The sequence below is a fragment of the Pogoniulus pusillus genome, chromosome 5 (assembly GCF_015220805.1).
Source record: "Pogoniulus pusillus isolate bPogPus1 chromosome 5, bPogPus1.pri, whole genome shotgun sequence".
NCBI lineage: Eukaryota > Metazoa > Chordata > Aves > Piciformes > Lybiidae > Pogoniulus > Pogoniulus pusillus.
The window spans coordinates 25,895,377-25,911,299 of NC_087268.1; the positions used below are offsets into that span (position 1 = coordinate 25,895,377).

The following is a 15,923-nucleotide window of genomic DNA, read 5'->3' on the forward strand; positions in this document are numbered from 1 at the left end:
TTTAGCCCCAGCTGACACCTAAGCACCACAGGGCTGCTCACTCACTCACTTCCCCCAGCAATGGGATGTAGAGAATCAAGAAAGTAAAAAAAAAAAAAAGTTGAAATAAAGACAGCTTAAAGTAAAATCCTTGCACACAGGCAAACCAAGGAATTAATTCATTCTTCCCATCATCAGTCAGCCATTAGAAGCAGAAAAAGCCTTGACTGTGTAAGCACTGCTCAGCAATAAGAAAAACATCACTGTGTTATCAACTGTTTTGAGCACAAATCCAAAACACAGGCACATACTAGCTACTGTATGATAACTGATTCTATCCTGAGCAAAAAAAAAAACTGGCATGATGGTGTAGTTGCAATCAGCAAGCCCAAGTGCTCTCAGATATCAGACCACCTTCCCTGGATTCATAACCAGATTTTTAAAATTAAATAAAACCAAGAGTATCATGGCATTTCCTCCCTGCATTTACATCACTGGCAGTCTTTAGAAGCAACCTTAGACTCCGGAGGAAGCACACAAGAAGTTTTAGTGCAAAGAGGATGCATGGAAAAACACAACTCTTCCTCCACAAGCCCACTCTTGCAATAAAGCACTCCTCCACTATGACAACCGAGCAAGCACCTGCTACTAGTACTCTGCGGGCAAATGCAGCACCTGTTTCCACCAGGTGATCAATGCTGGCAGACACAGCAGCAGAGTTTAGTAGCTCCTGGAACAGGCTGCAGCAAGGAGGAGGGTGGGGCACCATCACTCCTCTGCTCACAGCCTGCACCACCATGCAGCAGCTGGTTTGTGCTCCTTCCTCGCCCACATTCACACTGCCTGCACCCAAGCGCAGTAAAACACATCACCTCCGCTAATGGAATCTACTGCCATCAAGCCCTGCTTGTTTTATTTTATCTTCATGCACATGTTAAGTGTGTTTTCTTTCGTTTTCTCCCTTCAGAAGAAAATCAAATTGTCCATTGTCAAAGTTTACTCTCCTGTTGTCTCCACAAAGAAACTGATCCAGACACCACCACAGAGCCCCAGGACATCTTGTTTGCACTTTGAAGATAGAGGTGATCCATGCTTGATTGGGATTTCACCTCTATATGCAATCTAAGCATAAAGCACACCAAGATGAAAAGGGAGAAAAAAAGGCAGAGAAGACCTATTTAAACTGAAGTGGACAAATTAAAGCCACCACTTCACTAGCAGAATTAAATCTGTAATGCTCTCCTTGCATTCCCACCCAAAGATAAAGAACATTCACCTACTTGCCGCTTTGCCTTGCGGCAAGCTTAACTAGCTGCTCTCTGATCTGAGGGACACCAAGAAATTCCTCTGTATTGTTCACTTCGACTGAAAGAAAGACACTGGCATCAGATCAGGGGGATTATTCTTAAGAACACGCAATTTTAAGACTGAACTAACTTCTCTCTGGGCATTTGTATTTTGCTGTTCAAAAGCCCTGACTTAAGAACACAGGTTTTTATGTGAGCTGGGCAAAACATTAAGGATTCCCAGCAGTTTTATTCCCAATTCACTAAGTTCTCAGCTAGAAAGCTCCATATGTTGGAGCTGCTATCTGACATAAAGCTGGACTGTCATCACTGCTAAGCACAGCTTAGTCACTACTCCAAAGAAACACTGAAAGGGAAGTTGTATACCACCTGGAGTAAAAGCTGTACAAGAAAGGTGCAGCTAACTTTGTGCCCTTGCTTTTCTATTGCACCTCTAGCCTCATGAGGCAGAGGCACAACACTTGGTCTGGTGCCAAGACCAATTATGTCAACCTACAGTTTAGCTGCATTTCCACAACTGCAAAGCCAGTGATAACCACCTTTACAAACCCCACGAGTGATGAACTGCACAGCACAGCAGCAGTGCTCAATTCAACAACATCCCAGCATACAGCTAAGTGTAAATAGATCATATCCAGGTCCCGTTCAAATCCTAATCTTTCAATACTTTGTATATGCATGCTGCCCTTTCCAGATAAAACACCATGAATCTTCCCAATATTTTCAGTTCCCACTTTACCCTTCGGACACTTGGGCACTGCTTCAGGCGATGTACACCCAAAGTCCATCTGTGGCTGCTTGGCACTAGTATAATAAAACTATTACATACACAAACATGGCTCATTTTCAATGCTTACTAGTTTTTCCAGCATTTAGTTTAGGGTTTGGGTAAGGTTTCTTACCAGAGCCTCAGAGCTGAAATATGCTCTCAAACAGCAGGTACAGTGACTGTCCAAAAACAAGGCGCCTACAAACCGAAGAAGATACAACAAGCAAGCTTCAAAAAAACAAACCACTCTATGAGGTCAGCCCCTTGCCTGATCTTCAAAATACCCTCCAAAGAAACGTGGAGATATGTGCTAGGTGCACATGAACCTGTCATAAATAACAGGCATAAACTTGCATTCATGCAAAATAAGGCTTTAATAGAGTTGCAGGAATCAAGCCATGTACAGGCCTGGGTGTGCGGGGAGGCTCTGCTCTTTGCCTTCAGTTTTCTCTTTTTATATCCTATTCTATTACATATTCATTACTAATTCCAATAAAAGGTTGGGTTTTCCTTATCAGTTTTAGGAATGGGAGGTGTCTCTTCCACACATGTCTCTTTTTATCCGGTGGTCCCTCTGGTGGTCTTCAGTGATGAAGTAAGAGGTCTTCCTCAAGTGTCCTTTCCATGAACTCCAAACTAGTAGTGTCCTTTGTATTCCTGTTTGCTTATGCGCAAAGGCTGTCTCTTCCACATGCCTCCCTCCTCCACCAACCTTTCTAGTTACTTATTGCTGTTATCTTAAGCCTATTGTATACCTTTGCGATGGTGGTGCAAGGAGTAATGCAGCTCCATTCAAAATCCCCCTTCCTCCCTGTCTGTGACCTCTTGCCACGAATTGATCGGATCAAACATATATTTCTCACAAACCCATGATTGCAAAGAGATTCCAAAGCCTCTCTTCACAGACAGGTGAAGCCAGCCAAGCAGTTCTGCCATGATCACAGTTAACACGATCATTTTACAGTCAAATATTCTGCCATAATATCATTTTACCAGCGATAACCTACTTGCCATATTTTGTCATGACGAGTACATAAACCACATTTCTACCAGTTACTCTTCAGCACTCTACAACTTTTAGGATGAGGAAGCACAAATCAGTTCTATAAATATCTGCCTCCAAAAGCAAAAGACATCCTGAAAGGCTTCACAAGAAAGGAAAAAGAATATGCTGTTTGAAGAGACTTCAAAAATTGTTCACTTTCTTATACAAAGGTAGAGTTTGTTCTCTGGGACTGCTGAAGTAGTTCAATTATTTATAGGAAATGACATCTGGGTTACATACATGCAGGGATAGGGGGAAGTGTCACCCTATCCTAAGCAGTACATAAGTTATATGTGCAATGATAACTACTTAAAAATCTGCCTGTTGTACAGCACGATGCCTTCTTCCCTTCATGCCTATGATAGATAAGCCTCTTGTCCAACACTGTCCTCATCTTGCAGGCCTGCAAATCCCCTGCTTTCAGCAGACCTTCTTCAAAACTTCTAGAGATCCAACTACAGGATCTAAGCTTTCCACTGCAAGCTCTTTACAAATCAGGAGTAATACAAGTTCTGTTCCAAAGCACTTGACACATTTCCAGTGGTGTCATAGATGAAGTATTTACTACTATTTTCAAGCACTACTTCACTAAAAAAGGGAGGGGGCTGAGGGACAGAAGTCTGCAAAAGATTTTAAGTTTAAAAATAACACTCAGACTACTGCCAACAGTCTCTAGCCTTGACTCCTACTTCTACACATTTTTCTCGCCCTGTAAAACAGAACAAACAGGTTTTAGGCAGGCTCCAAGAAGCACTTTTCCAGAACTCCTTTTTTAGCACAAATCCTACATGCAGCAAGCATTCAGTAATTTTTGTGGCATGCAATTTCAGAGAGACTTCTCATTCTCCACTGGAAAGTCATGCTTTCCTTTATGAGCTACACAATTAAATATTCTTCTGATAAATTATTAAAACGACTGAACCATTTGCTGTTCCAGAAGTCATGACAGCTGTCTAGCATCATAGGTTTGGGTTTGTCTGTGGGTTTTTTTTCCTTTTGTTTTCTTTAAATGGCTGGTACAATAGCAAAGACTTCCATCTTTACTACTGGAAAAGAGAAAGCATTCACAAGACCCCATAAGGAGGTAACATTGAGTGGCTCTCATTTTCATTACACCCCAAAAAAGGCAACTGACCTTATCTTCTAATAGTAATCTTCCAGAAATAATGTACAAAAGAAGAGAACATTGACCTGTATGCAACATACACAACTCACATACAGCTGCATGTTGATGCTCCCTGGCAGTTTTCTTTAAACAACACAACCTCTGCGCAAGTGCATCACTAATGAACATGAACCCTTAAAAAAACAGCAGCAGAATTAGTAAGACTCCTTCATGAAATTTCAGCACAGCTTTCTGGCTTCCCTTTGCAGACAGGGCCACTTTGCTGCTTCGGAACCTGACCCATGACTAACACAGAAACACTTCAACCCCAGGTCTGCAGTAGGATAGCACCAACAGGATGTCACACCACTCCATCAAGAAATTCTGATCGTTTCCCCCCTTACATAAAACAATTCAGAAGCAAATTTGGAAGGGAAATGCCCCAGCATTTTTCAGCAGTGGCAAAACAACTGCCCACGACTACCATGGCTTTAAGAACTCAGCCCAGTTCCCAAGAATGCCTGGTTTCTTTTATCTCTTTGAGAGTTACCCATGTGAAAGGAAAGTAGGAGGGAAGGAAAAGCCAAATATACACATCAGCTATCTACCTAGGACATCAGGAGCAGCCTGAGTTTGTATCCAAAGACACTGTCTACTAGACTAGAGACAGGGAGAGGAAGAAGGCCACCACAGTTTGCAGATACTATACATACAGAGTTTAAGTCATCCTACTTGCTACCCCAGCAAAGCAGTGACCACAAATTCACAAAAAGGCAACACCAAGCCCCTCACCATGCAAACTCAATGTTTGGCATGGGAGGATGATGATAGTATGGTGAATCCAAGCAGGTCAATCTCCAGCACACCTATAACACTCTAGTGAGCAAGACTGGGGAACAGGAATCACCACTGGTACTGTCCTAAGAGGCTACATCTGCTTGTGAACAAACATATTTTGGCCCAAGATCTCATCTTTGCACACCAAATGCTCCCTTTACAGCTCTTTTTTACTGCCTCCTGGCCTGCCTGCACTCTTAATTCAATTCTTATGAAGGGAAAATTTGGAAGGCACCAAATAAATTTCCATGAATTGCTTGACCACAAAATAAACTAACGCCGAGTGGTGACATTAAGCTTTCTTTTGGATCAGGCCAATTTATGGCGAGCCTACACTGGGATGAGAAGAGAGAAACCTCTCTCTTGGCAAGGTTTGGCTAGAAGAACCAGATCCTCACCCTCCCACCAAAGCTCAGGCAAGTTTTTACATTTTGTTTTAGCAATGCTCCACACATCACCCTGTGGGTTGGGGGTCAGCACATGGCTCTTCACCCCACCAGATGCGAGATAGAAAATCTCCAGCACCGAGACAGCAGCATCTCCTTGCAAGCATACTGCCTCTGACACTACGCCAAGCTCAGTGCAAACTCACCTCCTCCCTTTGGCCCTTCCTACGCCATTCCTTACCCACTGGAAACAGATCCAGACAGACAGCTGTGGGAGAAAAGGCTGCCTTTGCACATATATGCATCCTTTACTCCACTGTTTTTAAAGCTCTTTTTGAGCTTATCTCCTACAAACTTTTTCTGAAGCCGCTGGGGAGGATTTAAAATACTTGAGCAGCTACATGCATCAGCTATAACCCCCTCCCATGGGAAACCTGTTTCTGCTCTGAAAAAGCCCCATCACACCAGAAGTAAACACAACCACTCCAAGGAATTGTTGCAGCCTTTACTGTTCTCCCGGGACAGTGATGCTCCTCAGGCTTTGCTGACTCCAACGGGACACTACAGCAGTGTGTCACCACAGGCAAATGCAAATGTGTCCTAGGCAGAAACAAAGTATACTGACACGCTAGTGTCCAGATACAACCTGTACCACCATGCTGGGAGCCAGCCAAGACTGCACAACGCATAGCAGGCAAGTGAGCACCTGCTTCATCGTGCCACAGGAGTTGAGGCAGAGCCATCCCTCCCCACCTGAGAAACCTTATTTTGATTTAGGGTCAGGTGGGTGCACCAGATGCACAGCTCTTTCCTGGGAGAACTGCAGCATTTACAGAATGTTTAAGGCTTACAGCTGCTGACACAGCTCAGGAACCAGAACCATTATAAAAACAGCAACAGGAGCCACAGGACTGCACCACCGGGCTTTTTATCTGAGCAGGTATCTTCAGGCTTATCTACAGGAAAGGCACAGCACACTAACAGGCTGTCTCAGTAAATAGTAGAATTGTTTCAGTTGGAAAAGATCTAAGATGGAATTCAACAGTCCAACCTAATACCACCACGGCTACTAAGTCATGTCCCAGAGTCACATTTCTACATGTTTTTTGAACGCTCCAGGAAGAGTGATTCCACCACCTCTCTGGGCAGCCTATTCCAATGCCTGACCACTCCTCCAGCACAGACTTTTTTTTCCCCTATTATCCAGTCTAAACCTTCCCTGGCATAATTTCAGGCCATTTCCTTTCATCCTATTGCTAGGAATTTTGGAGACAAGACCAGCACCCCACCTCACTATGACCTCCTTTCAGTAGCGGTACAGGAAAATGAAGTCTCCCCTCAGCCTCCTCTTCTCCAGACTAAATCACAGTCCCCTCACAGATGCTCCTCACAAGACTTAGACTAGTTCTATAGACCCTTCACCAGTTTTTGCTGCTCTTCTTTGGATCCACTCCAGCACTTCAATGACTTTCTTGTAGTGATGTGCCCAAAACCTGACACAGTATTTGAGATGCAGCCTCACTGGCACCAAGTACAGAGGCACGATCACTTCCATATTCCTTCTGGCCACACAACTGCTGGATGCCAAGATGCTGTTGGGCTTCTTGGTCACCTGAGTATGCTGCTGGCTCATGTTCAGATGGCTGCCAAACAACACCCTCAGGTCCTTTTCTGTTGCACAGCTTTCCTGCCACTCTGCCTCAAGACTGTAGCACTGCATGGGATTGTCGTAGTCCAAGTGCAAGACCCAGCACTTGGCCTTCCTAAACCTCATACAACTGACTTCACACAAAGAAGGGCACAGAGGAGTCCACTGGAGGCATGAGCCACTATCATCCAAACCCTGTAACACACCACATGTGTGTATGTTTACAAGTGGACCCTCACTCCAAGGAAAGCTTCTTCTGAGCTGTACAGCATTTAATTTTAAAACCAGCAGAGGAGCACAATGTGTACAATATGCTCCTACTTCAGATGCATAACACAGTATTTTTCTGATAAATACTGTTCCTTAAGAGTGAATCTTACTGTTGTGCTCCCACCCCTGCCATGACACAGACTTTGTGAGTATGAAGTTATACACTGTACTTCAGAAAAGCACCAATACAATCTTCCCACGAAGCAACAGCCACCAGTTCCTCTCTAACTGGGGATTGCTTTCTGGAAAGACAAAACAAACCACAAACAAGCCAATACACACTCACAAAAAGCACATCTTCAAAATGCTCATGTTAATTTGTCACCAAAATCTCTCTTCTAGTTTCATGCACATAGCTTAAAGAGTCTGAAAGCCTCAATACACAGAAACAACTGCACACCTGCAGAGAGAAGCAGGTGAGAGGAAAAGGATATGGGAAGCACATACACACACAAAAAGACCTAAACTAAAAACAAACAACAAACCCAAAACACAACAAACCCCCAACCAACAACGAGCAAAACCCATAAAAAAAGTAAACCAACCAAACCTGCATATATTATATATTTCAGTTCAACTGACCTAGGAGTTCATATAATCAGAAGGCCAGTTTAGAAATGATGGCAGAGAGGAAGCCTACATCTGATACTCCAGCCCTCTGAATTTCATCTGTGTGAGGAATAGTCCTGAGAACAACATTTGGACAATAGTAGATATTATGACATCTCAAACAGCAAGGAGGAAAAAAAAAAAGCTTGGCACAAAGAGCAATCTGCTGGAAACAAATGCTTCCTTTCAAGCAGCTTGACATGTGCTTGCTTTGAATCTGTGGTAATTAGATACTTTGCAATACAGAGGGATCTATTCCAATGTCTATAGCAACAAAAGAAAGCCAGGAACTTGTTTAATATAGCAGAGATCACCAAGCTATGGGCATCTCAAGAAGACTAGAGCAATCAAGGAGTAGAGCTGATTTTCTTAAAAAGAACAACAAAAAACACAATCACACTACAATCCACAGCAGAGTCTATCAGAGCAAACATGACAGAAATGCTGGCATTGTAGATCCAGTAGTTTAGCACCAAAAAAAAGAGATACTTGTTAACAGTAAGTTTTTGTAAGAATAACTAGTTTGACTAGAAAATGTTGGCAACTTGAAGGCAGGCAGACCTCTTCTAAGACCTGAAATTTGGAGCAGATACTCTATTAGGGTACTGGAAATAAGCTAGTATTGGCTACGTGATGGAAGCCTTTTATAGTTTAGACTTCAAGCACCTTGAGAACTAAAACACATATCAGAAGACATGAAGTTGCAACCAGAAGTGACAGGTAACTGGAAAACGTGCTTTAGCTATTATATCACACAAAGCTGGTTGTTGCAGACAGAGCAGAAAAGTACTCCACAAGAAACATCAGTAAAAAAAAATCCTGCTGATCTGCACATCCTGCCAAGAAGCCTGGAGTTTTATCTAACCTTATACAGTAATTGTATAATCAATGTGTTCACATACCTTCAAGCTCTTAAAAGAAACTCATGCCCTTGACTCTAAATAGTAACAAAAGTATCTGGAGGTTAAAGAGAAAAAAAGCAGTTATGTTCTCACACATAAGAATTCGTAAATACCTGCAATCCAAGTTGCTCATATGCTAACGCTTAAGGAGTACTCAACTATTTTTTCTCCCTATTTACTGTGATACTTGGCTTGAAAGCATGAAAGCAACTCCAGCAAGCCAAAAAAAAGTCAATACTTGACGAGCATGTAGTAAGAATTTCAGAACATGAGGCTCAGACAGCAGTTCAACCTGTGAGAAACTACATCAGCATGGAACAGGAATAAAGCACAAGGGCTGGGAGGTGGGCTACTCTTTAGCAACAGGGATTTGGATAAGCTAACGAAGTTACACATCCGTCTACCATTTTAGGATTTCAAAAGATAAAAAGATACCTGCTATTGTTTTCAACTAGATTAAAAAAATAAAGTTTTGTTAAGCGATTTTAGAGTCACTGACAACAGTGAGTAGCTTCAAGAAAGATTCCCAGAGTGCTTAGGAAATCACAGAAGATAAAAAAAAATCCTGACAGCACCCTTTCTAAGACCATAACACAGCAGCCACAGCTGGGCAGGGACAGGAGTGGGAAGGGCAGGCTCTGCAAGAGCACTAGCAGCACACTACAGTTTTCCCTCCCCTTCCAGACCCTGCAGCCAGGGAGAAGCAATGGTGAAGGAGCAGTTCTCAAAAAAAAAAAAAAAAAAAGAAATCACATGAAAAGACTTCTTTCATTGACAAGATGCTATTTCTCTCCGCAGCGAGACTCTGAATCCAAAACATGACTACTCTACTACTGAAAACTTGCTGTATCCGCCAGTGACCTACATTGAGCCTCTCCCCTCTGCCTCACCTTCCTTCTTGGGCTCTCTGTCCTGCCCTACTTTAATAGAGATTACTTCAGCTAAATAATATAATAGTTTCACAAGCAGACTCGGTTAGGACTGAAAACTTGTCACATCTAGCTAGGAAAATAGAATAAATATCCGAAGTAACGATTTCCACTGCCAGCATCAGCCGTGAGGCGACTACGCTGTGCTAACTTAGCATGTAATAGCAGCAAAAAGCGAAAGCAAGCCAGGGAGTTGCATTAACAATGTGCCTCTCATCACTGCAGCCAGAAAAATACAAAACCCCCACACATCCATTTATCCAAAGACGTGAAACCAGGTTAAAAAAAAGCAGTGTTACTCAAACTACCGAAGAAGCGCTTCCACCGAGGAGAACCGCAGTTTTCGATATGCTCGTCTTCCGAAGAGCTTTACCGGCATGATTACATCCTTGCTAACACGACCGAGCCTTCTCCGCTCAGTTAAACTGGCCATCTATCCCACTCAACGGGTGTAGTGGCAGATCCCGGGATCCCAGTTCTTCCCAGCTCCATGCCTCTCTCCAGGCATTTCAGATACTCATGGAGTTGTACCACCCCCACCGCCTGCGGAGCAAACAACCCAGAAGCACGCACGCACACAAGCATTACTATAAGGCTACAACTGAGCCAGCAGGATCCATCTACTACTCGGCGCAGAGACTGAAAACAACCTAGCTTTGACAGACTAAAGCTGCCAGCGGTTTGGTAGATGAGGAAGACAGACGGTGCCATTTTTATTTAAAGCCACGCTCTTCTGAGGGTAATTCGCACACGGAGATACTGCATGCCTTGCACTCAGAACACGGACATGCCATCTTCGCAAGTTAAAATGCGGAGCCACCCTGACTATTATGCACAGTGCAAGATGGAAAACATTCTGAGCATTTATGTGAATCTATACTTCATTAAGTGTTTTCGAAGGCTACGTTTTGCTGAAGATGCAACCGCGTGTAGCTGAATGAATCCGATCCACACACTCATTCCTTCCACGATGCCGCGGTTGGGCTAAACGCAACCACTGTTGCGTATCCTTTACTAAAGGATGGCTTCCCCACAAATAGGAAAACGGGTTTTCCAGAAATACTGCATAATGAGTCATCGACTGCAGGCAGCTTAAACGCCAGGCACCTTCTGAGCAAGGACAAAAATAACAGAGGAACAAAAATAGCCATTCATTTGGCGGGGCGGGGGGGAATGCACTGGGAGGATTCATTCTCAAACCTTCCTCCAGGTGCCCTCTCCCACCATTCACCACAAATTCCCTCTCCGCCTAGCTGCTGAGGGGGAAGGGAGCAGCTCAGAGGCCAGCGGACTGCGCTACCCTCCACCTCGCCCCCTCCTCCTCCTTCGCCACCACCCCCTCCTGCTTCCCCCGCCGCCGTCGCTCACCCATTTCCAGGGCCTGGTTGTACTTCTCCAGGGCGGCCGGCAGCTCCTGGCGCTCCCGCAGCGCGTCGCCCTCGGCGCGGAGCCGCCGAGCCCGGCTCTCGGCGGCGAACCATTTGTGTAGCAGGTTGCCCAGCACCACGTTGACCCGCGGGCGGGAGGCGGGCGATGGCGACGAGGCGGTGGTGGGGGTCGTCTCGGCAGGACGGCGCGGTCGGTGGCAGCGGCCACAGTCGCCGGGCTCGGCGCAGCGCCGGCAGTGGGTGTGCCCGCAGTGCAGGGTCACCGGCTCGCACAGCAGCCGCCGGCACAGCGGGCAGGCGAAGAGCTCGGGCGGGCGGCAGCAAGCCGGGTCGCCCAGTCCCTCGCCTTCCGCCCCGCCGCCGCCGGTTCCACCGCTTCCCCAGGGTGGGAGGTGCAGCTCCTTGTCGCGGATGCTAAGGGCGAAGCTCTCAGCCAGTTCCCGCAGCTCCTCGGGTCGCAGCTGCCCCAGTCGCGCTGCCGCGCCGTAGGCGTCCAGCGCCTCGGCCATGCGGCCGGCCCTCGCCAGCGCATCGGCGCGGCGGAGACACAGGCCCCGCTCGGGCTGCGGCAGCCCCGCCAGCTCCGAGCCGTAGATCTCAGCCGCCAGCTCGAAGTTGCCGCCGCGGAAGGCCTCCTCCGCCACCTGCAGCATCTCGGCGCAGGGTCCCCCCGCCGCGGTAGCGGACCCGGTCCCAGCGGCGGGGGGCAGTGCGCAGGGCCCCGGGCCCAGCTCCATGCCCGCGCGGCGCCGCCGGCCCCGGGCCGCCCTACTCCATGCCGGGCCCGCGGCGCTGCCGACTCCGGCTTCTTCCTGGGAGGGGACGGCGACGGAAGGGAGGGAAGGAGGGGAGGGGGCGGGTCACATTGCTGCAGCAGGGGGGCGGCTCCCGGGCCGGGGGGTGGTGGAGGGGACGGGGACGTGGGAGTGAGAGGGAGGGGATACGGAGGGGGAAGGGAGGCGTCTGAGACGAAAGCGGGGGACACACACACACGACGCACAGCTCGCACCTCCCCCGCGCGTCCTTCTCCTGTTTTATGTAAGGGGCGGGCGGTTGTGTAAGCCGCCTCAACCGCCCTCCCCCCGGGGCAGCGGCGCGGAGGGAGCGCAACTTCCCTCCCTCCGGGCCCGCCCGGTGGCTGCCGCCAGGTGCCGGTGTCGCACGTGGCCGCCCGTCGCCGCCTGTCGCCGCCTGTCGCCGCCTGTCGCCGTTCCGCCCGCGCTCCCGGCCGGCCCACCGGCGGCGGCTGTCTGCTGCTGCGGGAGTGGAGCGGGGCGAGAGGGGGGTGTTTCCGCTGTGCGGCTCCTGCTGGGCTCAGCCTCTTCCTTCCCGTTTCCTAGTGCCCGGCATTAACAGCTTCCTCACCGGGGCTGCCCACCCCTCCCTGCTTCTCCTCCCCTGCCGCGGCCGCCGTATTGCCGCTGCCGCCCGGACCCCCTCGGCGCCGAACTCCCTGCCTCATCCCCGCCCGGCTGCCTGGCGCAGCATCTCCGCATGGGGCGAGCAACACCGCTCGGGGTGGGTCGGGGGTGTGTTATGGGTTATTGTTTGGTTGTATTCTATTTCTTTGGTCCTCGAGAAATCACACATGTGCACTCTCTTAAATTAAAAAAAATAACAAAAAGAGAATATGGCTACGCTCCACAACTCTTGGGGAAAAAAACACCTTTTCTGTGAGTGGCAGCCTTGCCAGCTCAGCGTGGGCTCCGCGAGTCGTGCTGAGCGCTGGCTTGTGCATCGGCAGCAGCAATAAAGATAATGCAGCTGGAAGTTACTTAATCATGCGTGAGTCAGAAAGGAATCCAACTTGCTCCGCAGGAATAACAAGAGTGGAAAAAAATTAAAATATTAGGCAACTTTTATTTTAGGCACAACTGTAAACATTCATGGGAGCAGACAGCCTGCCAGGTGAATGAGCCACCTGTGCTTCTGCAAGGGCATTGGACTACATGAACTTTAAAGATCCCTTCCAACCCAAACTATTCTATGATTTCAGCAGCCCTCCTTTCTCTCCCGTTAAAAGAGAGAGCAGGCATCCTGCCACACCACCTTCCTCCATGCGTCTTGGGATTGCTGCGCGATGGCCCTTCAGCTCCAGTTGTCCCTTCTGATGAGCAGCTCAGTGGGCACCAGCTGAGGTGGTGGTATTGAACATGGCCAGTCAGCCCCTTCATTGGCTGCTGTGCTTGTGTCACGCCAAGCTGGCATGCTGGGGTGGCTGCAGTCCTTTCCTCATCAGTGCTTAGCAGGTAATTCTAAAAGATCCTTCTATGGAGTACGGTTACTACTTTATTTAGCATCATGATCAATAGCCTCCTGGCATGCAGTCTCTATTTTTTCAAGACATCTATTTGCAAGGGAACAAAATTACCTTGGTGTTGTTCAAACTGACTCAGCATGCTATGTTTGTCCTTCCTCCCATGTACAGAATTACCCGCCACCAATATCTGAGCACACCTGCATCACTCTTCTCAATGCCTATTTTGGGGGCTGTGTTCTTTCACAAGCCTTGCTCCAGAACATAGTTCATTTGTATGCCTGGCCATGGCATTACCCTACACTTGTGTCTGCCATTCACCTATTTGAGCAGCAAAGCACTTTGACGCAGCTCCCTTTTGCAACATTGGTAAGAATTAACTGAGTCATGGATCTTGGATGGATGGTGAAAATGTGGGCTTGCTCCTTGAACCACTTGAAAGTATTAACACTTTGCAGGAAAGAATGAGAGCCTAAGAAACAGAGGGAAAGAAATTAAAGCATAGTTCTTAATGATCTGTACTTCAGAAGCTCATGATTCTCAGAGGAATTATCAATATTATGCCTACCTTAGAGAACGTGACATAGGAGGCTCCTGCCTAGAAGTTCAGTTGGTACAAGTGGCACGTGACATGATTGCATAGTTTATGGCTTCTTGTTGGGTGAACTATGATCAATTGATCATGATAGCCCCAAAGGAAAACAGATTTTTCATGAGGAATCTGAAAAACAACTGAAATACAGAAGTAGATTTATAAATGTTATTAGAAAAAAAGCTGTAGTTACTGCATAGGATTGAAATGTTGCTTACCACAGAAGACGAAAGACCTCCTCTTGTACTCACCAAAACCATGGCAAAACTTCATCTGGCTTCATAATCTTATAAAAAGCCCACCCTGTCATCCTAAATCAGCCACTATGTGGCAGGTGGTTAGAGATGCTCTCCGTTAGCCGTATTATTTTCCTGTTAATAGTATGCTTCCACTTAGGAGTGGCTCTGTCACACTCTCAGGCAACATGCAGCAGTCCATCCGCTTTCCAAGGGGAGAATTACAGGTGCTTGCTCCACTGAGTCACTGTTACACACTTCAAAGTTGACACGAGGTTTCCTTTAAGTCTGTAGGCTAATTTTCAGCCTCTTCTGGAGGCCTACCTTTCCCAAGGTTCTCCCCAGGGTAGGATTTTACTTGAAGTTTGAAGAGGAAAGGAGGAGATGAAGCAACTTTGAAATGACAGCACTTACATATTTGAAAGGCATTTTTAATTCCTTTAACACTTTTCTACTTCAAGCTAGTTTGAAGTGTTAAATTCCAGATTGTTTTGATGATCTTGTAAAGGAAAACTGTATTTTATTGCTCTGGAATGAATTAATTAGGATATAATCAGCGCACAGGTATGCACACATATAACATGCTAAAATGTTACAGAAGTTGTAAAAGTCAAAGGCATGGAAATTAAGATATAGCATAATTAAGGCTGTGTATGCTTATTTAATGTCTCCTTCAAGCATTAGCCTGATAGGATTTTAATTAATTCCAAACTATTTTCTCTACAGGCTGCATGCCACAGGAAAGAAGATACTTGGTAGGCATTCCTGGCTGCTGTGCAGTCCCCCTGCACCTTTTAATCTCTAAGTGATACCTTGCTCAAAGGAGCAGAATTAGAAATTTCCCCATGTGCTTTACTGTAAAATTCAGTGTACAGCACTGGAATACTCCACAAATACAAACAGATTTACCTTTTCAACAAGAGAATAGGGGAAGAGGAATAATAGTGCTCTCTTTAACCGCTGGGCATTTGAGGTACTGGTAAATTAAGTCTAAAGAGGCCACTAACGTGGGACACTCAATTTAGCAAATGACATTTCAGAATAGGATTTTTCAGATATGCAATTTATGTCAGAAATTCAGGCTCCTTAGGTTGAGCTGCATCTGGATGGAGGTGCTGAGACTTCAGTCTCAGTTTGGACCTCAGCTTGAGCACTCTGCAAGTGGCAGCTCTAGAGTTAGAGATTCCCCCTCCCAAGGCATATCACAATTGCCTCATATTATGGCACCAAGAAAAACCTATGCCAGGGCACAGAACACACTCCTTCCAGCCAGCACTCAGCTGCTTTTCACCTTCCCTAATCATTGTCTCATCTATTATAAGCTTTCAAATTAAAAGGTCACTGTATGATTATTACTGCAAAAGTCTTAATAAATTTGCCTCCAATGAAATAGCAGGCTGGTTTTTTTTAAGAGAAAGAATCTTTCATTTTTATAAGAAAGTTGCATGGTAGTGCCAGTGATGAAAAAGGTCCTAGCTAAAATCCACTGACGTTAAACATAATGAAGATTGGTTTTTCTCCCACACAACGTGTGATATGTTAATCCATCTGCTGTGAATTGCAGGAGCTAGGACTGTTTTGTGGAGGTTCATATGCTCCCTTGCAACACCTCATGCAGGGGGACAGATCTTGTCTTTTCAACATCACACACGTGCATCATGTAC

The 15,923-nt window shown here is 46.4% G+C and overlaps 1 protein-coding gene across 3 annotated transcripts in view; it reads right to left on the reverse strand.

Moving 5' to 3' along the window:
- The window catches only part of LONRF2 (LON peptidase N-terminal domain and ring finger 2), a 33,751-nt gene extending 21,392 nt beyond the window's left edge, over positions 1–12,359 (reverse strand). For all 3 annotated transcript variants that reach the window (XR_010302363.1, XM_064143587.1, XM_064143586.1), the window contains exon 1: positions 11,155–12,359. Coding sequence is in view for 2 of the 3 variants with exons in the window: in XM_064143587.1 (XP_063999657.1) it covers positions 11,155–11,911 (757 nt within the window). In the remaining variant the exon portion in view is untranslated. The remainder of the gene's footprint in view (positions 1–11,154) is intronic.
- Positions 12,360–15,923: the final 3,564 nt, after the last annotated feature.